Source organism: Astyanax mexicanus, chromosome 1 (genome assembly GCF_023375975.1).
Source record: "Astyanax mexicanus isolate ESR-SI-001 chromosome 1, AstMex3_surface, whole genome shotgun sequence".
NCBI lineage: Eukaryota > Metazoa > Chordata > Actinopteri > Characiformes > Acestrorhamphidae > Astyanax > Astyanax mexicanus.
This window is the reverse complement of record NC_064408.1, coordinates 111,380,468-111,402,430: the sequence shown is the minus strand read 5'-3', so window position 1 is coordinate 111,402,430 and position 21,963 is coordinate 111,380,468. Positions and strand designations below refer to the sequence as shown.

Here is a 21,963-nt window from a genome sequence, read left to right as displayed (position 1 = left end):
CAGAAGCATTTAGGTGCTGTTAACTTGTGGTTTCTAAGGCTGGTTACTCTGATGAATTTATCATAGAACTGTGTGGAAGCAATTTTATTCACTTGTGCATATATATGTGCTGATGGGTGTGGTGATCTGAAAATTAGGTGTATTGAGGTATATTTATAGTGTATATTGGTATATTGGCAATGCAAAACACAGTGGCACCACTTACTGAAAATAACCCAGGCATATATCAACCAGCAGATGTTCATTGCTATCTTGGCAGTACATTTTTTAACAGGTGGATCTCTAGCGCATGTACACCCTACGCTTGTTACCTACACATGGACACACGGCAGTGCTCAAACCCATGGCACGTGCCATCAACAATAAATAAAAATAACATTTTATTGCATGAGTGAGCAGATCAGTTTTCTCTGCTGAGAAGCATTTATAGCGTAATTAGAACGTAATTAAAATAATTAGTACTAACCTTTGCATGTTTCGAGAAAAGCTTTGCTATCGTAGTGGCTTTTCCCACCGTTACGATAGCAAAGACACGATTGCCAAAACAGGGCCTCCAGTGTCTTTCACCAGAGATTTTTAGATGAGCAGATCAGATCTTGGTTCACCATCTCCCACTGTCATGGTCTGATCACATGATATCTCCTCCCTCTGAGTAGATCAGAGGAGCTGGTAGACAGTCACAGCTAGAACAGTCACAGCATGGGAGCACAGTCTTATTGAAACACACACAGTAAATTTGCACTCACCGAGTCTCTGTGTGTGTTTGAAGTAAAAAGCCTATTCTTTTGGCAATACTTTAAAAAATCTCATTCTAATTTTCTGCTCCACATAGTTCTATAAAAGTGTCCACAAACATTTGAAAAGATAGAAGCTCTTGCTATGAACCTACTAGACTAATGTACCTTAGTTCCAGCGCAAGATTTCTACTAGATTTTGGAACATTGCTGTGAGGTTTGGATTGCATTCATTGAGCTGCAACTCAATGCACACTGATCATTGTTCAGTGTGCACTCGCAAGATAACACCTCACAACTTACATAGGTGTGGGCATACCCAAACTGTTCCTTGAGGTTACACTCCATGATCAACTAACATATTGTTAAACCATGATTTTTGGCATGATAGTATACAGTAGTAGCTGAATGCGCTCATTTGTAGGGGAGTCCACAAATAGAGTACATAGAGGATATATAGGGCCCTATTTTAACAATCTAGGTGAGATGTAAACAGCACACTGTGGAGCGTGTCAGTTTGTCTTTGCTATCGTAATGATGGGAAAAGTATGCCTTGCACGGCATGAATTGTTTTAGAATTAGAACTAGAATTTCCCCTTGAGGATTGAAAAAGTATCTATCTATCTATATATCTATCTATCTATCTATCTTTCTATCTTTCTATCTTTCTATCTATCTATCTATCTATCTATCTATCTATCTATCTATCTATCTATCTATCTATCTATCTAATTCTCTTAATTAATAATTCCCGTCAAGAGTCGGGTGTGCTGTGACAACACTAGCCAGCTGGGGAAACTGATCTGCTCATTTACAAACATTCATTCTGTTTATTGTTGATGTAAAAGTGTGCATACATGGCAACAGGTATGCGCTATGGTTTCGAGCATTGCTGCATACATGTAGGGGTATATGTGTATTTGCGATGCACCTGTTAACAATCTACTTTCAAGATAGCAATGAACATCTGTTGAGGTTGACGTCTGTCAACGTCAGTTCATTTCAGTCAGTGGTGCACCTGTGTTTTCTTTTGCCCAGATAGCAATACGCCAGAAATGTACCTAAACATATACCGTATTTTGAGAGCATCATGTAGATATATTCACAAGCACTGTTGCTATTTAAACAAAGCAGGCACAATGCATGAAAATAGACTGTTTGCGGGGTGTAAGATAGCAATGAGCATCCCAAATTGTCCCTTACACTGGGTCAAAATTTCTTGATGAATGGACACATTCGGAAATTCTCAAAAATTATCTGAAATAAACTCTTTTTACACTGACATTCAATTAAAAATAATGCAGGTTTAATCTCCTTTCTGTAAAGTTGTCATTTTGGAGATGCGTACTTGTTTTTCATTAGACAGAGATGATATGCAAACAGTTTAATAAAGAAAATGAACGTTCATACATCACATACAGTCCAGTGAAGGGTGGTGAGCCTTTCTGCATAATCAGGAATGCTGGGAAATCAATCTTTTGCAGCATCTGGAAAAAAAAAAAAGACTTTAAAAGCATAAAGGTGCTGCTTTTGCAATTCAATTCTGCTTCCCACTTCTGTTATAACAGATAATGCTGCTGCATCAAAGCCAGTCTCAAGAGCCTTGGCCATTGTTATGGTTTGTTTATTGATTTGCACACCTTCCATTTTTCAGTATCATCAGCATTTGAACTGTCCCTGTATCTCAGGAAAAAAAAAACACACTGCTTTGTTAGACAAAAAAAAAAAAAAATAGCCAGAGAAGCAGCTCAATATTCAGCCTGCATCAGGCTGCATCCACCTGAAACTCTAATTGATTGATTTACCAGGCTGGCTTTGCTGTGTTCATGCAGGCAAATAGCAATTTTCTCAGCAGGTGTCTTGTTTTTATAGCTGTTTTGCGACACTTCCCTTTTATTAAGTAGAATTCTTAAAAGTTTAAAATACACTCTTCCTTTCCCAGTTCAACCCTGGGAACTAGGTAGGACTCCAGACTCAGTGTGACCCTGACTAGGAAGAAACCGGCAAGAAGATGACTGGATTGGTGGATTAGATTTTTTTTTTCTTCCGTTAATACAGTCCATATGTAAATGCCATCCTGGAGAAGAATACACTAATAATGTAGAGTATTCAATATTTTGGGCTCCATCAGTTTAACCCAGACCAGGAAAGTCATTCTTTCCTTGTCAACCACCACAGACCACCTACCCCTGGACCGGCTTATGCCACCTTTTACAATTCTGCACTCTAACTAGCAATTAACTATTTGCATCCATTGCTGTCATGGCTATTTACTTGAATGATTGAAGTGGTAACAATTAAACACTGAGTTGTGCAAACAAAATGTGAATGAGTGTGAACGGAGATGTTCTGTCCACTCTGTTACATATAGAGTTACAGGTGCATCTAAAAAAAATATATATATATAATTGAAAAGTTATTCCAGCTACTAAAGCTACTAAAGTTTCAGTAATTCAGTTTAAAATGTCAGTATTTCAGAAAATTTGAATATTATATCAGACCAATTGGTACGTTTGGCAGAGTGGGCAGTGTACCAAGTCCTGCTGGAAAATGAAATCCACATCTCCATGACTCCACTTTAGATGACATGACTCTCCAAACCATCACTGATTGGTAGAAACTTCACACTAGACCTCAAGCAGTTTGGACTGTGTGTCTCTCCACTCTTCCTCCAGACTCTTCTTTTCCTTTTTTCCTTTTCATTTCCTTTTTTTTTCCAAATGAAATGTTTTAAAATGTACTGATGGTCAGTGATGCAGTGCTTTTTTTTTCTGAGACTATGATTTTTGCGTTTTTATTGGCTGTAAGCCATAATAGTAATCAACAAGAAAAGAAATAAATACGTAAAATAGATCACTCTGTGTGTAATATAGCTATAAAATATATGAGTTTCACATTGTGAACTGAATTACTGTAAAAAGTAAAGTTTTCAATGATGTACTATTTTTTTTGAGATGCACCTGTATCTGAGTGCTCAGGTGTTTTTTATTGGTGTTTTAAGGATGCGTTAAATTGACTTAATTTCATGTAAATTTTAGTAACTTCAACTCGGTTTCAAGACTTAAATGTTACATAGAGTAAATAAATGAACTTTATTTTTGCTGAATCAATCCTTTCTTTCAGTAACCTTTATTTAATTTCTGCATACACTATTACCTAATTACAATTACTTCATTTATACAATATTATGATATATAATTTTAGTTAAAACACACATTCAAATATTTACATAATCTCAAAGATTTATTTTGTAAACAGACCAAGTCTCACTGTCTCAACACATGGATTGCGTGTAATACATTCTTTTTAGTACACTAATGTATTACATGCCATCCATGTGTTGAGACTGTGTAATATGTGTGTTTTAACTAAAACCATTTAAACTTCAGGAATTATAATATATTATGTATCATAAATTATTTGAGTAATATTGTATAAATTAAGTAATTGTAATTAGGTAATATTGTATGCAGAAATGAAGTAAAGTTTACTAAAAGAAAGGATTGAGTGAAGTTCAGTTCACTTATTTACTCTATGTAACATTTAAGTCTTGAAACCGAGTTGAAGGTACTTAAATTTATCTGAAATTAAATTTACTTAAAAAAAAGCAAATTTTTAGTGTATGCGGTCATGTGTGAATGTGTATATATTTAGGTACAGCATGTACTGTGTGTGTGTGTGTGTGTGTGGGAGAGTGTGAGTGCTGGTATAGGTAGGTATGTGTTTGTATAAGACTTTAATTCTGAAGTCTTTGTGAGTGTGAAGGGGTCTGTCATCATCTGACCTTCACTTTATATATTTTCTCAGAGTGCCAGCGGGACATCGCTAAACACACACACACACACACATGCGCGCACACGCACAGGCTCAGACCTTATTGGCAGCGTAACCGGGGGTTGTCTCTCACACAGGAGTGCTCTTCTGTAATGAAATTCCCAGCCGGAGTCAGGGCACATAAAGCCGGCTGAAATGAAATTCTCCCACTGGAATCCCAACCTTTCATCTAGAGCTTCACTTAAGCCTGCTGTCTTTGACGCCTGTGTGCCTGTGTGTAGGTGTGCCTGTGTGTGTGTGTGTGTGTGTGTGTGTGTGTGTCAATCAGAGTAAGGTAATTGCCAATCCTAGCATCATTACGAGGTGGATAAATATGAGTCAGATACCATTTAGACATGATCTAGGATTATACTGCATTTCCTACACTCAAACAAGTGCATTCTCCACGTTCTACAGGAGTTAATCATGTTCTATAGCTACTGTTCTACTGCTGGACTTACTGCAGAACTTAGTGATGTACCTCTAAGTGTGAAGAAGAAGCCCTGACTGCTACAGTCTAGAACATTATCAGCTTAAGGAAGGATCCAGGTTCTGTTATATTAAATCCTTATGGTGAGAGCTTCAATCCTGCCTTTGCTCTGGAGAGAGACACACTGCCCCAGCTACTGCCGGCGTGATGATCTGGGGAGCCATTGCATGGAAGAGTTGGTCACCCCAAGCAGTGAGACGAGAGGTATCTACACCTCAGTAATTTGCACACATACAGCTATAGACAGTCTAGTCCCTGTAGTAAAATAATAAGTGCTGCCGATTTAATTTGTGTATATCTGGAGCAGACAAACATAAACCTACCTAGTACTTTGGGATTTGCGTGTACTAGTCTCAAAAAACTTCAATAGCATTGAAAAGTTACTTTATTTCAGTAATTTAGCTCAAAATGCAAAATGTAAAACTCTATTTTAAGTGTTTATATCTATTACTGTTGATTATTTTGTCCCACAGCCAATAAATCAGTGTTGTAAGAAAATTGAAATATTATATAAGACCAAGTCCTGCTGGAAAATGAAATCCGCATCTCCATAAAAGTTGTCAGCAGAGGGAGGCATGAAGTGCTGTAAGATTTTCTGGGAAAACAAAACTGCACTGACTTTAGACTTGATGATAAAACACAGTGGATCAACACCAGCAGATGACATGTCTCTCCAAACCATCACTGATCATCAGTAAATTTTGCTTTTTATTTGTAAATCAAGGGAGCAGAGTCTGGAGGAAGAGTGGAGAGACACACAGTCCAAACTGTCCAAAATCTATCTATCTATCTATCTATCTATCTATCTATCTATCTATCTATCTATCTATCTATCTATCTATCTATCTATCTATCTATCTATCTATCGTATACATCAAATTTGTAGTAAAGCTTAGTCTCTCTCTTCTCTTTCTCTCTTTCTCCTCCCCTCTCTATCTCTCTTTCTCTCTCTCTCTCTCTTTCTCTCTTTCTCCTCCCCTCTCTATCTCTCTTTCTCTCTCTCTCTCTCTCTCTCTCTCTCTCTCTCTCTCCCACACACACACACACACCTGCTTTCTTGACAAAGGGCTTGAGTCATAATGAGTCATTATCAGACGTTCAGCTATGCAGAGACACACACAGACCTTCTGAACCGCCATCCATCAATATGAGACTAAAGAACACCTGCGGACCTCCCAAAATCAGGCCATCACACATGCACACACTCACACACACATGGCACAGCATTTCACAAAAGCCTGGTGAAAGGGAAAGTAATGTCACAGCTGGTCTACACACTGAGCTACCAGTTTATTTAAAAAAAAAACACACCTACACTTACTGGCTGTTTTATCAGAAACACCTTATAGATCCACTAAATTGGTTACAGTTACAGACTTCTGTTTGTCTGGTCAGTTTCTGACCACAGGGCTGTTATTGACCTTGATATTATGTGGACTGTGTTGTGTTATCAGCACAGCAGTGACACTGGTGGTGTGTGTGGAGCTGGTGTTGAAGAGTGTTGTACAGCGTTGTTTTTCTTGGGTTTATAAACATCTCTTTCTGGCTTTTTGGACAGAATCTGGTAAAAAAAAAGTCTCCACCTGGATTTAAGTAAGTAAATTATGTGGGGTTGATGCTGCAGTTGGTCTGCAGGTTTGGGTTCAGTAACAGTATGTGCTGAAAGAATGAGGTCAGCTGACTACCTGAATATACTGAATACAGACCAGGTTAATCCAGCAATGAATTTTTTTCTTCCCTAATGAGACAGTGCATATTTCAAGATAACAATATCAGGATTAATGGTGCTGGAATTGTGAAAGAGTGATTCAGTGAGCATGAGATCATCATTTTCACACATGGATTGTTCACCACAGAGTCCAGATCTTAACCTCATTGAGAATCTTTGGGATATGCTGGAGAAGAGCTTTGTGCAGTGGTCAGACTCTGCCATCATTAGGCAGAAAAAAGAGAGAGTTAGTAAGAGAGATAGAGAGTGAGGAATAGAGAGAGAAAGAGGGGTTTATTTAGAATGTATTTATGCATAAACATAAAGCTCCTCACAGCAGGCTTTATATTTTACTGGATTTAAATACACTTAAACTGCTTTTGGGCTGCTGGAGGAATGAGGGTACTGTACATTTATTCACTCTTAACTGTTACTGTTACTGTACTCACACACACACACACACACACTACTATATCCTGCTCTTACACCTTACACACTGCAAACCAAGTGTTTATTGTTTATGCATGTATGCTGTTTGCTCTGTCTGTTTGTGATAAAACTAAAAATGCATTACTGCATCAGTGGCCTCATATGTCAGGAAAGCCACACATACACACACAGAGCTAATAAATCCTGCATGCTGTAATTGTGCAGAAAGTGGAGGGTAAATTTCTCACACATTTCCATTTAGATTGGAGGATATTTCAGCTGGTCAGGCTGCACAGGAGCACGGCTGGGGGTTTGAGCTCTGTAGGAACGTTCAGCTTCTGCTAGAAGATCTATAGACTCCCAATCACTTCATCTTCTAAACGAATACAGTGTAATATTAGACTGTGTGTGTGTGTGTGTGTGTGTGAGAGAGAGAGAGAGAGTGAGAGAGAGGGAGAGCGACAGGAGTGACAATGTAAAAGAAACAAAAAAGACAGAAAGAGATAAATGGCATGACAATTAACAGAAGGATTTAGAGAGAGAGAGACACAGTGAGACAAAGATGAGTAACAAGTGGGAAACAAAGTGAGCTACAACATATGAGAGAGAAAGCATAAGAGGTGTGTAAAGAGAAAATGAAAGAAAAAAAAAGAATGGAAACAGAGAAACATCAAGAGAGAAAAAGATAACATATGGCAGAATCAGAAAGACAGATTGAAAGAGAATGAAATGAAGTGGAAGTAAGAGACAGAGGAAAGAAAGAGAGAAAGAAAGAGAAATGCAGTGAGGGTAGGAGACTGAAAGTAAGAGACAGAGAAAAAAGACGGACACCAAGAAAAAGAAATGTAAAGATGCAAGGCGAATGCAAATGAGACAAAGGAAAAAAAGACAGCAAGAAAGAGATGTGCACTGAGGAAAAAAGAGTAAAATATGAGACAGAGAAGAGAAAGAGAGAAAGAAAAAGAAATGCAGTGAGGCAAGGAAAGTGGGAGTAACCGATAGATAGGAAGGAAGGAGCAGAGAAAGAGCAGAGAGCAAGAAAGAATGAAAATGAGTGAGAGAAAGCAAGAGAGAGCTAGCAAGAATGAGAGTGGGAGAAAGAATGAAAGACATCAAAAGAGACAGCTAGAATGAATAAGAGAAAGCTCAAATGTGAGAAACACTGAGACAAAGAAAAGGTTAGAAAGAGCAAAAAATGAAAGAGAGAGACAGAAAGAGAGACATAGAGTGAGACAAAGAGACAGACAGATAGAGAGGGAGGGAAAAAGAGAGAGAGAAGGCAAGAGACAGCAAAAAGGACAAGAGAATGCTCAAATGTGAGAAAGACATTGAGACAAAAAACGTTAGAAAGAGCAAACAACGAGAGAAAGAGAGAGAAGGCAAGAGACATAACAAGAGAGGCAGCAAGAAAGAATTACAGAAAGCTCAAACGTGAGACGGACAATTAGACAAAAAATTTGAAAGACCAAAAAGAGAGAGAGAGAGAGAGAGAGACAGACAGATAGAGACAAAGAAAGTTAGAAAGAGCAAAAAATGAGAGAGAAAGAAAGACATGTAAACAGAAAGAGAAACATAGAGAGAGACATATGGAGAGAGAAAGAGAGAGAGAATGCAAGAGACATAGCAAGAGAGACTGCTAGAAAGAATGAGAGTGAGAAAGAATGACAGTCAGAGTATAAGGAAGAGAGAATAACAGACAAAGTAAGAGAGAGAGAGAGAGAGAGTGCTGACAGCAGTCTGCAGTTAGAGGTTAGCAGGTGAAAGGGTTTAGTCAGTGTGGATAAAGCGGTAGCTCGTTCTGCTGCTCGTGCTCTCAGTGCCTGCAGCGCTGTCTCTGTTTCAGCACCACAGCGAGCGGACAGCTCCCGCAGAGTCATCAGCGCGCAGTGCCGCTGTCCGCGGTGCTGAACCCGGCGCTGGACCTACTGGACAGCGGAGCCGCCACACACCGGGCCGCTGTCCGCGGTGCTGAACCCAGAACTCAGAGCAACCCAGCGAGTTAACAGCCTTCCAACTCTTACAGTCCTGATATTATATCACATTCAGCGCACAGGTGGGGGTTAGACCCCCTTCATCTGAGATAACTGTGGATATAAACGCTGAGTGAGATTCTCCTCACTGAACCACAGCCCCAAAAATACAGCCCACATTCAGTGGCTTATTGCTCCCCCTCTAATCCCGCCTCAGCGAGAGAGCGAGAGACAGAGAGAGCGAGAGAGAGAGAGAGAGAGAGAGAGAGAGAGAGAGACAGCGCTATAAGCCATATCCCACTCTGTGCAGCGCGCGGATTGTCAGTGGGAATTTGGTAGCAACCTCGAGCTCATGCAAAGAAAAAGAGCAAGAGAGAGAGAGTGATACAAATAGAGGGAAAGAGTGGGTGAAGCGCGAGACGTTTGGCTTTAAACAAGGCACAAGACAAGACGGGGGCTCGACCGGAAACAAGTAGGATCTTGATCACCTTGATCACCATCATCATCACCATTATCATCATCATCATCCTCTCAACGTCCCAAAGAAATACAGGAGTCAGGCTGCGCGCGGGAATCTGCAAACCTGCATTTCACCAAACAGGCACGACTTGGGACGCTCTGGGGGAGTGCACGGACCTCCTGAAGCATCTGAACAAGTGCACGAGACCAGTTTAGCCGGGAACATCTAAAACAAACAAACAAACAACCAAACAAAAAGACAAAGAAGTAAAATAGAAAAGAATAATAACACTTAAACCGCAGCTGCAGAAGAGCGTGCGTACGAGAGAGAGAAAGAGAGAGAGAGAGAAAGAAAGAGAACAAAAAAGAGAAAGAGCTTCTCTGAAGAAAAAGGAGGGAAAAGAGGAGGAGGAAGAAGAAGAGGGAAAGGAGGAGGAGAGTAAGGAGGACAAGGAGGAGGAGGAGGAAAGAAGCTGTCGTCTCCGCGACTGGCACGAGTTCGCATTTGCATTCGACATAAGCGCCCCCCACACGAGGAGCGAGAGGAGCGCGTGAGTGCGAGAGGACCGCGCGCAGGATGTGCTAAACCCTCAACCGACACAGCGCGAGCTGCGCGAATCCCCCGAACCCCCTCCGCGCGCGCGCGCTCCGGCTGATGGGTGACGGTGGGCCGGATGGCGTGCTATTACCTGGTGATCAGCTCCACGCATCTCAGCAACGGACACTACCGGAGCATTAAAGGAGTTTTCCGCGGGCCGCTGTGCGCGAACAGCCGGGGACAGTCGCCGGTAAGCGAGCGCGAGCGCGAGCTGATTGATCAGTGTTTGGTTTGTGCAACACACACACACACACACATAAGGAACACATAGGCACGCGCACACGCGTTTCGGGATGGCGGGAGTGTGGTGTGTGTTGGTGATGCGTTCAAACTTGTAAACTTTGGACTTTGGCTGGAATATTGATGTGCAAACATCACTGCATACAGTGGAATACATAACACCAGTATCTGATCTATATTAAATATATGGTATTATACACTGTATATTACAGTATGTTTTGGGGATTTATAGGAGCAAAGAGATTATATTCTTAAAACCTTACTTTATTCTATATCCTTACAACAAAGTGTAACGTGCAACTCTCTCTCTCTCTCTCTTCATATACAGTGTATATTTGTGTATACACAGTAGCAATATATAGCCGTCATATATTTCTTTCTCTCTTTCTTCTCTCTCTACATAAGTGTATGATTCATTGTATGTACAGTGTATATTATGCACTCTGCCATTATAACATTATAACACATTGTGCATTACGCACTTACTTTCTTTACTATTTTTAATCTTTCTCTCTCTCTCTCTCTCTCTCTCTCTCTCTCTCTCTCTCACACACACGCATATGTTTGTATATAGTAACATTCAGATAAATATATAGCAGCAATATATAGCAATCCTATATCATCCCTATATCATCCTTTCTCTCTTTCTTCTCTGCAACTTTCTTCTCATGCAATGTAAGCTTATGATGCACTGTATGTACAGTATATATTATGCTTACTATATCATACAGTGGGTATTACATTACACACTTACTTTCTTCACCATCTTTGCTCTTTTTAATCTATCTCTCTCACTTTCTCACTTTCTCTGTCTCTCTCATGCATACATATTTTCATATATAGTAGCATTTCTATAGCATTTTCATATATAGTAGCATTTCAGCGGCAATATATAGCAATCAAATATCTAAATATATCTAAATATTCTCTGTTTCTTCTCTTTCTATGTAACATACATTTATGATGCACTGTATGTAAAGTATATATTGTGCTTACTATATCATACAGTGTGTCACGTTACGTCCTTACTTTTCGTTACTATCGTTACTATTTTTAATCTATCTCTCTCTCTCTCACTCTCTGTCTCTCTCATGCATACATATTTTCAGATATAGTGGCATTTATACAGCAACAATATATATAGCAATCACATATCTTTCTCTCCTTCTTCTTTCTCTATGTAAGTTTATGATGCACTGTATGTACAGTATATATTATGCTTACTATATTATACAGTGTGTTACATTACGTCCTTACTTTTCTTTACTATCTTTACTATTTTAATCTTTCTCTATCACTCTCTCATATGTGTATATATATATATATATATATATATATATATATATATATATATATATATATATATATATATATATATAAATTATAATATCCATATGTGTTTTTGATAGTAGATATGCTCTATATCTTTACTTTCTTGCTTTCACCTTTCTTTTGTGTTATTTTCATTTTGCTTAAAAATCAGATAGAAGTTTTGTACAATGGCAGCAATGACGAAACACATACTAATAACACTAATAACTAATAACATAAATAAGTCAACAAATTGTCAATATGAAACATATATGTGACACATTATACTATTATTCTGCATTCTCTGCATATGCTGTTTATTGTTTTTTTTTAAACACTGGACAAACATAGATTCTAATTTGTTGAATTTGGCAAATAAACAGTAGCTGTGCATTAAAATCTTCAGAAATATGTTTACCTTACTCTTTACAGACAGTTTGTTCAATGTGTAAGAAAAACACATACAGTATATTTGCCGAGGTGCCCATACTTTTGCACATGACTTTAACTGTATTGTAACTCATATGGAAGTTAAATTTGTGTATTTAAACCGCAGTAATGAACACAAGTAATATATAATGATATCACATGAACACACACTTTTGTCATTCAGGACATACTAAATTGATGTAATGAGATTCATTCCAGCTAAATGTGAATTTATAGTTGGTTCCGGGTGTGTGATATTAGCGTGCTTCATTACACTAGGACTCTTACTGGTGCATCCTGAGGCTCATTACATTAACAAAGTCATTTTTAGTGGCAAATTGAATGTGAATATTGGCTTGAACACCCAGGGCTATGACATGCATGCCCCATATTACCATAACACACCGTCTCACATGAGCTGATTCAGCTGGAAGCGACGCTCAGGTGATAGGGGACGGCCGTGCAATTCGATGAGCCTATTTGCAATATTTCCTTTTGGCTCATTTAGAAAGAAGCCATGAGTCAGCATTAGCTGAACGTGGAATAAACAAGAGCTTCTCAGTATCTGGTGTCCTAGAATGCGGGGATTCATTACTAATTGGGTTAGTAAGAGTAATAAAGAGGCGGCTGGCTGTATAGGCTTAGTTTGGTGGGTTTATTAAAGGAACACGGCACTGTTTATTCAGTCTGCTGTATCTGTAGGACATGGATAATTACCAAGAACAATGAATTTTGGCACAATTTTTCTATATGTTGTAAAATAAAAGGAAAACCGGTCGAGTCAACTTGTTACAATGAGAGCCAATACAATACGAGAATAAGAGAAGAAACACTTGAGAAAGAGAAGAAAATGAAAGGAGTGAAAATAAGAGGAGGCCAATAGAGAGGAGAGATGAGAAAATAGAAGAAGGGAGGAGTGGAAAGGAGAAAAGAAAGAGTAAGAGTAGTCAAAAAGCAGATTTTTTTTGGAAAAGCACAGGTACAAAGAAGAGGAATGAGGAAGAGGAAGCAAAACATAGATAAACCAATTGACTCAACTTGTTTAACTTGTTACACTGAAACAAACACATAATTAATATTACATCTTCTCATAAGCTTCACTTGATATCGCCCTTCTATCCTATAGAACATTGTTTGCAAACCCTGCCCCTATAGGACCCCCTGCCTTTCTGCACATAAGGACATTTTCATACCTAAAAATCTGGTCTGAGTTCGTGTTTGTGAACATTTATTCCAGTTAGTTTGGGTTTTGCACTGTAGTTTAGTGAGGGGCTTAAAGATCTTTGTCACATTTCCTTTAAACACAGCATTGAAAACAGCAAAAAGGAATGAAAATTACAAATTCCCCTTTATAAATAAGGCTCAATCTACAGTTACAGTAAATATAGTCCAGTAATTGTATGAGTATAAAATAAACCAGCTCTTTTTCGTCTTCTATTGTTTATTGAGGGATGATATCCTGCTTCAATTCACTGTAATTACACCAAAGGTCTGAACTGTCTCTCCAAATAAAGCAGACCAAATGTTGGGTTCTTTAGTAAGAACTATGGTTTGTGTTCCTATCTAGTCTTGGGTTTTCCAAGACTAGTCATAGACTAAATGTCCCTTTTAATAGAAAATCTCCATTCTCAAAATGCTGTGTAGTCCAAGACCAGGCTTAATCCCTGTCTGGAAAACTGACCAACACACACACAATCCAGTTAATCAGATAGTAAACATTATTATTATTTAATTCAGAATTAAATGTTGTGTGTTAAAACAGAAAAAAACCCTAAAATGTGAAGGATGGGGTTGAGGACTGGTGCTATGGAAAAAAACAAACAAAAAAAAAAACACAAACAAACTGCTGTTTTCCATGGAAATGAACTGCTGTAAACTGCTGCAGATGCGCTGAAGGACAAGCAAGACAAAGCTGACTCTAGTACTGATTAAAACTATTTGTTTTACCTAAACTGGATTCATTTTCAAGCACCGCTGTTCCTTCAGCCCCTGCAGTTCAGTGTCATGACTGGCTTAGTTGAACAACATCTAAATATGATGAAAATCCCCCAAAACAAAGAACGCTGGGGTTATTTTTAGAAGCTGCAGTGCTGTGCAGGAGTGGAATGCTTGCATGCTGCTGCAAAGGACTGGGTATGTGAGGCTAGGTATCTGTGGACTGGTGCATGGTGGTTGAGGAGAAGGGCCTGGAATAGTGCTCATCAGTGTCATGCAGCCCTGTTTAAATCTTATTAATTGTCTTTTTGTTGCTTAAATGCAATCAAATCCACACAGCAATGTTCCAACATGTAGAGGAAAGTCTTAACTGAGGACTAGAGACAAGTAACTCCAACAAAAGTAGAGTAGCCTAAACCTATTTTAATGGCAAGACTGTAGGCTCCATCCTGAAGTGTGTGTGTTTGTGTGTGTGTGTGTGTGTGTGTGTGATGTGGAGTGTGAGCTCCCACAGGTGTTCCTTGTGCGTCTGGGTGCCGGAGTGTTGCGAGTGTGTGTTGTGTGTGAGTCCCTGATTGACTGTCAGACCACGCCGGACAGTGTAAAGTAGGCCAGGACCGCGGCCACTCAGAGTGTGTGTGTCTCAGTGGAGAAGAGAGAGGAGTAGTGGGGGAAAGCAGTGGAAAGAGGGGAGTGAAGAAAAAGGTGAAGAGAAGACAAGAAAAGAAGTGAGGTTTAGAAAAAAGGAAAATAGATCAGAGAGATACACGGAAAAGGGAAGTACAGAATTTCAAAAGGAAGGCACAGAGAAGAGAATAAGAGAAGACAGTAAGAGAGTACTGAGGGAAAGGAGGTAAAAACAGAAGGGAGGACAGGTGTAGAACTGAAAAAAGAGAAAAAGAGAGGAAGGTTGAGAAAAGAGAAAAAAAGAAGAAGAAGGGGTGAAAATAAGAAGAGGACAATAGACAATGAGAGATGAGAAAACATAAAATGAGTGGAGTGGGGAGGAGAAAAGGAAGAGTAAGAGAAAATGACAAAAAAATGACAAAAGTTTGACAAGCAAATATTAGAATGAAAGAGGGCAAAGGAGGAGAAACTGGGAGGGAGGATAAGAGGAAAGGTAAGAACAGACAAGAAGAGAGGGAAAGATAACAGGCAGAAAAGAGGAAGGAAAAACAGGACAAAGGGATAAGAAATAGACTGGAGGGAAGATAAGATAGGATAAGATAAGATAAGATAAGAGAGCAATAGGAAATTGGAGAAGGAACAGAAAATACAGCAGAATAGAAAAAAAGGAAAGGAGGGATGATAAAGAGCAGACAAAAGGGGGCATAATAGGCAGAGAAGAGGAAGTAAAAGAAAATAGGAAAGGTGCCTGAGTTTGAGAAAGGATGAGAGAGGAGGAGAAAATATGAAACAGAATGAAAGGTTAAGAAATGGTCTGTGGATAGAAGAGAAGAGAAGAGAAGAGAAGAGAAGAGAAGAAACAAGAGTAGAATGACAGGAGAAGAAAACAATATAAAATAGGAGAGGGAACAAAAAGTACAGCAGGATAGAAAAAAGGAAAGAAGGGAAGGAGAAGATGATGATGAGGAGCAGGCAAAAGGGGACATATAGGCATATAGACAATAGGCAGAGAAGAGGAAGTAAAAGAAAAGAGCAAAGGACAAGAGAGAAGAAGAAAAGATGAAACAGAATGAAAGGGAAAAAACAGACTGTGGGAAGAAGAGAAGAGAAGAGAAGAAAAGAAAAGAGATACGAGAAGAATGACAGGAGAAGAAAACAAGAGGAAATAGGAGAAGAAACTAATAAATCCATCAGAATAGAAAAAATAGGGAAGAAGGGAAGGAAAAGATTATGATAATGATGATGATGATGATGATGATGAAGAGCAGGACCAGAGTGAATGATAAAAGAGGGGAGAATAAGGGGTTATGAGGACGAGATAAAATAGGAGAGATGACAGGATGAACAAGTTAGAGAGGGAGAAAAGAGTTAAGTTGATAAAAGACGAAAACAACAAAGAAAAGTGTAGAAGAGATTGGTAATGGTTTACAGCTCTCTCTCTCTCTCTCTCTCTCTCTCTCTCTCATTTCTGTGTGTCTCTATAAATGGTCCCCTTGACCCTGAACCCTCCAGCTGATGGTGTTAGTGATATGACTGCAGCTGTGAGTGAAGAGATGCAGCAGCGGTATGAAGGTACTAGTACGGGTTTATGATGATTGAGTTCATCCATGATCATTTCACACTGTCAAGTCAAATGTCCAGGAACAGGAACTAGCATGACGTCTTGTGATTTTTGCTAGGTCTTATGGAAGCTGAGGACTGCAGCACTGACTGCATGTTAAGATTTGTGGGACTTCCTGTATGGAATGTGGGTTTACATTCGGTGAGAATTCTAGACATATGGTTTATACCCAATAGGTGGTAAAATGTACTATGATGTATTAGAACTGGTACACATCTGACACTGTAGACTGCAGAATGCTAAATACTCATACAACTGATCTGAACTGGAGCACCCCATCCATCTGGTGCCCACTATATAAGGCCTCGACATAACTCAATGTTGCTAATTCACATTGCCTTTTCATGAGCACTCTGGCTAGTGTTTAACCTCACTCACAAGATAACACCTCACAGCTTACACGCATTCCCACGCCAATCCATGAGATAATATTTCATTATCAGTTTACATACTGCTGTCCCGTGACTTTTGGCTTGTCAGCGTGAAATCCTTATTGCTTAAAAAGGAGATAATCAATCAGTTTACACTGAAGTTAAAGCAGCATTTGGAATCGACAGCATCCATCATTCCACAGCTCTATACAATCCTTCATTTCTGCACCTTTACATCCTTTCTGTTTTTCAGTGCGTGTGTATATATATATATATATATATATATATATGTGTGTGTGTGTGTGTGTGTGTGTTTAGTCTTCTATTCCAGCTAATGTCTTCATTTGCACAAAATTATGCTGAAGCATATAAATTGCACTTAAGCTTTTTGAAAATAACTTTGTACTTAGTTGAGAGAGAGAGAGAGAAAGAGAGAGAGAGAGAGTGTGTGTGTGTGTGTGTGTACTATATTTTTATACTCTATATGTCCAAATGTTTGTAGACACTCCTTCTAATAAAGGCATTCCGCTACTTTTAGTTGCATCCATTGCTGACACAGCCTGTGCAGACTCTATATAGAGGAATAAAATACTACCAATAGAATAGGACTTGCTGAAGCAGTGCTCTCTGGAATTATAAAGCTCCATCTAGTATTTCTGGGATGGGTTGAGGAGATGTGGTGAGTTGAGGATTTAGGGATGAGTTGAGGAGTTGGGGATGAGCTGAAGAGTAGGGGATGAGTTGGAGAGTAGGGGAAGAATAAAGGTGTTTGGGATGAGTTGGGGCAATTGGGGATGAGTTGAGGAGTTGGGTATTAGTTGAAGAGTTGGAAAGGAGTTGGGGATGAGTTAGAGAGTTAGGGATGAGTTGAAGAGTAGTGGATGAGTTGGGGAGTAGGGGATGAGTTGTATAGTTGGGAAGGAGTTCAGGATGAGTTAGAGAGTTAGGGATGAGTTGAAGAGTTTGGGATGAGTTGAGGAGTTGGGGTGAGTTGAGGAGTTGGGTATTAGTTGAAGAGTTGGGAAGGAGTTGGGGATGAGTTAGAGAGTTAGGGATGAGTTGAAGAGTAGTGGATGAGTTGGGGAGCAGGGGATGAGTTGGATAGTTGGGAAGGAGTTCAGGATGAGTTAGAGAGTAAGAGATGTGTTGAAGAGTAGGGGATGAGTTGGGGATGAGTTGGATAGTTGTGGACAAATTGGGGATGAGTTGAAGAGTAGGGGATGAGTTGTGGATGAGCTGGGGAGTAGGGGATGAGTTGGATCATTGGGGATAAGTTGGGGAGTTGGGGATGAGTTGAGAAATTGGGCATGAGTTGAGGAGCTGAGGATGAGATGGGGATGATTTGAGGAGTTGGGGATGAGTTGAAGAGTTAAGAATGAGTTGAAGAGTTAGGAATGAGTTGAGATGTTGGGGATGTGTTGAGGAGTTGGGGATGAGTTGAAGAGTTAGGAATCAGCTGAGATGTTGGGGATGTGTTGAGGAGTTGGGGATGAGTTAAAGAGTAGGGGATGAGTTGGGGATAAGATGGGGTGGTGATCATTCAACATCCTAACTAACATCACTAACACTCTTGTCACTGAATGCAATCAAATACTCAGCAATACTCACTCCAAAATTTAGTATAAAAATTATATTACACAGTAAGCTTTTATAATAACTGTGATTTTGGAAGAAATACTGAATATACAGGTGTCCCAACACTTTTGGCCATGTTCTATAGCTGTTTTAAGATGAAAAGAATCTTCCAGGGAGAGCAGTGTTATATGGGACTGTATGGACGGCAGACACAGTGGTGAATGATGTGATGCTGTGTAGTAAAGTAGCACACGCTCACATTTGCATTCGCTCACATCCCAGGCGATCCTCAGGCCTGACAGGGCTGCCAGGCTGATGTGGGCGGGGCCGGCCTGTCTGCTGTGGGGTTTGATTGGTAATTTGAGAGCAGCTGTTGGTGAAATGTGGGTTTTTGCTGCTGCTTAAATCAGAGTGTCATGTTCGCTCTGAGTCAAAGCGACGGCAGCACATGCGCACATGTCCGGCTCCGGCACGAGCGCTTGACTGGCAGATACTCTGCTTCCCACTAGTCTGATCTGATGTACATTTAAATCATTTTGAGCCAGACTGAGTTTACTGAACTGCACTGTCAAATGGAATTAGCAAGCCTTACTTAAATACGCATGCAAAAAAATTGCATTGAAAAACTATGTATAGCGGAATATGTATTTCACATTGACTAATGCTTTTTAGTGTAGTTTACTTTTACGATAGCTTAGCTTGATTATTGTAAAATAGTCCTGTTTAGAGTAATTATTTAATTTAGATTCACATCTAATTTTGGCATAGACTATAGAGTAGTGTCAGAGACTGCAGCAATAAACCAAACAATAAACCAAAACTAAACTCAAAACAAGATACAAAAACAGACAGGACTACTAGGATTAACACTGAATAACAACTAACAAAACAGAAAACAAAGATAGATAGATAGATAGATAGATAGATAGATAGATAGATAGATAGATAGATAGATAGATAGATAGATAGATACTGTATTGATCCCCGAGGGGAAATTCAAATAAAAAAATAGAATGTACAGTGTAAAAGTACAGTCTTTAGTGTGTGTGTGTGTGTGTGTAATGTAGAATGGAGGTAGTGCAGTTGAACAATAGACAGTGAACACCAGTTGATGTGCATAAAGTGAGGATAACTGATGTCAGCCAAACAGAAAGTGCAAATACACAGTTATATAATGATTTAAATTCAGCAGTGCAAAAGATACGTAAACAGTAGATGAATGAACTAGTGAATGAACTACTAGTGCAAAATAGGGTAGAACTGTAAAAATAGTGTTTTATGCATCAGCAAGTCTGAGAGTGTGTCCATAGCTGAGGGTGTGTCCATGGTGTGGCTGGAGTTACCAGAGTGAAAAAGTGTCACAGAGTCTTCAGTTTGCTGTGCTGAGAGGAGTTGAACAGTCTTATGGCCTGAGGGACAAAAGACTTTCTGAGTCTCTCTGTGGAGCAGGACTGGGACAGTAGTCTGCCGCTGAATGAGCTCCTCTGCCTGGTGATGGAGCTGTGCAGAGGGTGGTGGACATTGTCCATGATGTTCAGCAGCTTGCTGAGTGCTCTCCTCTCTGCCAGTGGTGTTAAGGACTCCAGCTCTAATCCCAGCACAGAAAAGAAAGACCAGACCACCAAATGCTGAAACACAGGGGCTTTAAATACACACATGGGGAATGGAAAACACCTGGGATTGCTGATGAGGGGGTGGAGCTACAAATGAACACAGATGGAAGCACTGAAGACATGGGTGGAGGCAAGGAGAGCACATGCTAAGAGCACATGGTTACGACAACAAACAAAGGAGGAGGAAAAAAACAGGGAGGCTGACAAGGGACAAGACAAGGATGGGACAATAGTTACTTTTATACAGTATAATACTGAGAGTTAGACTTTTAGACTTTTAGTAGACATTCAGTAATCCTATATTAGTGCATAAGTGTTCACAGTAAGCTTTTAGCCACATAATGCCACATATAGTATCACAGAGCAAGAGGTAACTTGCTCTTACAGCCTACAACACTGATATCAGGTAGTGAACCACTGTACATGAGCTATACTGTACATGTAAAACCTGTAAAAAAAAAAAAAAAAAAAAAAAAAAGGAGAAGGCAGTCCAGGGGAATGACTACACACTGACAGTTAGTGCCAGTAACAGTAGAATCTGGTCTGAAGTGAGATACTGAACGTTGCTACTGAGCATGCTCACACTGCAGAGTTTGTTACTTCTTAGTTTTGGCTTTTCTAAACTCAAAACTAGTAAAGTAAAGTCATGTTCTCACCCTAAAAGTAAATGGAACACAAAAATAGCTAGACACAAGTTAATTGTGTTGGAAGCAGAGTAAAACAATGACAGCCTTAAGATTTTACAGTATGCAAACAAAGTCTTAGCGTTGGTTTATGGTGGTGTTTTCTAGCATTTTGAGCATTCAGTAATTCTATATTAGTGCATAAGTGGTCACTGTAACCTTTTAGCCAACATAAAGCCCCACTTAGCATCAGAGAACAGGACTTGCTATTACAGCCTACAACACTGATATCATGAGATATACTGTACATGTAAAACCTGTAAAAAAAACAAAAAGGAGAGGAAGAGAGAAGGCAGTCTAGGGGAATGACTACACACTGACAGTTAGTGCCAGTAACAGCAGGACCTGTTCTGAAGTTCTGAAGTACTGAACGTTGCTACTGAGCATGCTCACACCGCAGAGTTTGTTACTTCTTAGTTTTGGCTTTTTTGAACTCAAAACTAGTAAAGTAAAGTCATGTTCTCACCCTAAAAGTAACTAGAATAAAAAAACAGCTAGAAAGAAGTTCATTTTGTTGGTAGCAGAGTAACACCATGACAGTCTTGAGATGCATCAGAGACCAAGAGGTAACTTGCTCTTACAGCCTACAACACTGATATCAGGTAGTGATCCACTGTACATGAGCTATACTGTACATGTAAAACCTGTCTAGGGGAGTGACTACACACTGACGGTTAGTGCCAGTGACAGTAGGACATGTTCTGAAATGAGACTGAACGTTGCTACTGAGCATGCTCACATCACAGTGTTTGTTACTTCTTAATTAATCTTGAAACTTAAATTGAACTTGAAAACAGTGAGAAAGAAGTTCATTTTGTTGGTAGCTGAGTAAAAGCATGACAGCCTTGAGATTTTACAGCATGCAAATAAAGTCTCAGTGTTGGTTTATGAGGGCATTTACCAGCGGTTTGGGTCTTGTGTTTTATCAGAAGAAAACTGCTTTTTCTGTCTTTGATTTTGTGGCTTTTGTGCAGAAAGTGCATCGTAAATGCATGCACGTACAAGGCTGGAGCTCTTGTGCTGCAAAACCCAACCATTTGAAGTGAAACTCCACGACATACAATATAGACCAAGGACCTGTTGTGAAAATAGGCAAAGTGCTCTTGAGAAGCGTTGGAGGGCTTTCTGTTTTATCAGTAAAGTAAACATGCATACAGCTATTATCTCTCGCTCTCACTCTCTCTCTCTTTCTCAGTCTTACATTTCCCCCCTGTGACTTTGTTTGCCAACCATTCACTGCTCTCTCTCTCTCTCTCTCTCTCTCACACACACACACACACACACACACACACAGGGCCGCTGCTAAGGTTTTGGAGGCCCTAAGCATAACTGGTCAAAAAAAAAACACACACACACA

At 39.6% G+C, this 21,963-nt stretch overlaps 2 protein-coding genes across 2 annotated transcripts in view; one reads left to right on the top strand and one right to left on the bottom strand.

Moving 5' to 3' along the window:
- LOC111194722 (vitellogenin-like) overlaps positions 1-21,963 on the bottom strand; it is a 291,932-nt gene that overhangs the window by 150,737 nt on the left and 119,232 nt on the right. The gene's annotated exons all lie outside the window — the stretch shown is intronic.
- LOC111194747 (zinc finger protein 804B) overlaps positions 9,092-21,963 on the top strand; it is a 262,097-nt gene continuing 249,225 nt past the window's right edge. Inside the window, exon 1 of the mRNA XM_022679469.2 lies at positions 9,092-10,391. Within this exon, the coding sequence (XP_022535190.2) occupies positions 10,278-10,391 (114 nt within the window). The 5' untranslated portion in view covers positions 9,092-10,277. The remainder of the gene's footprint in view (positions 10,392-21,963) is intronic.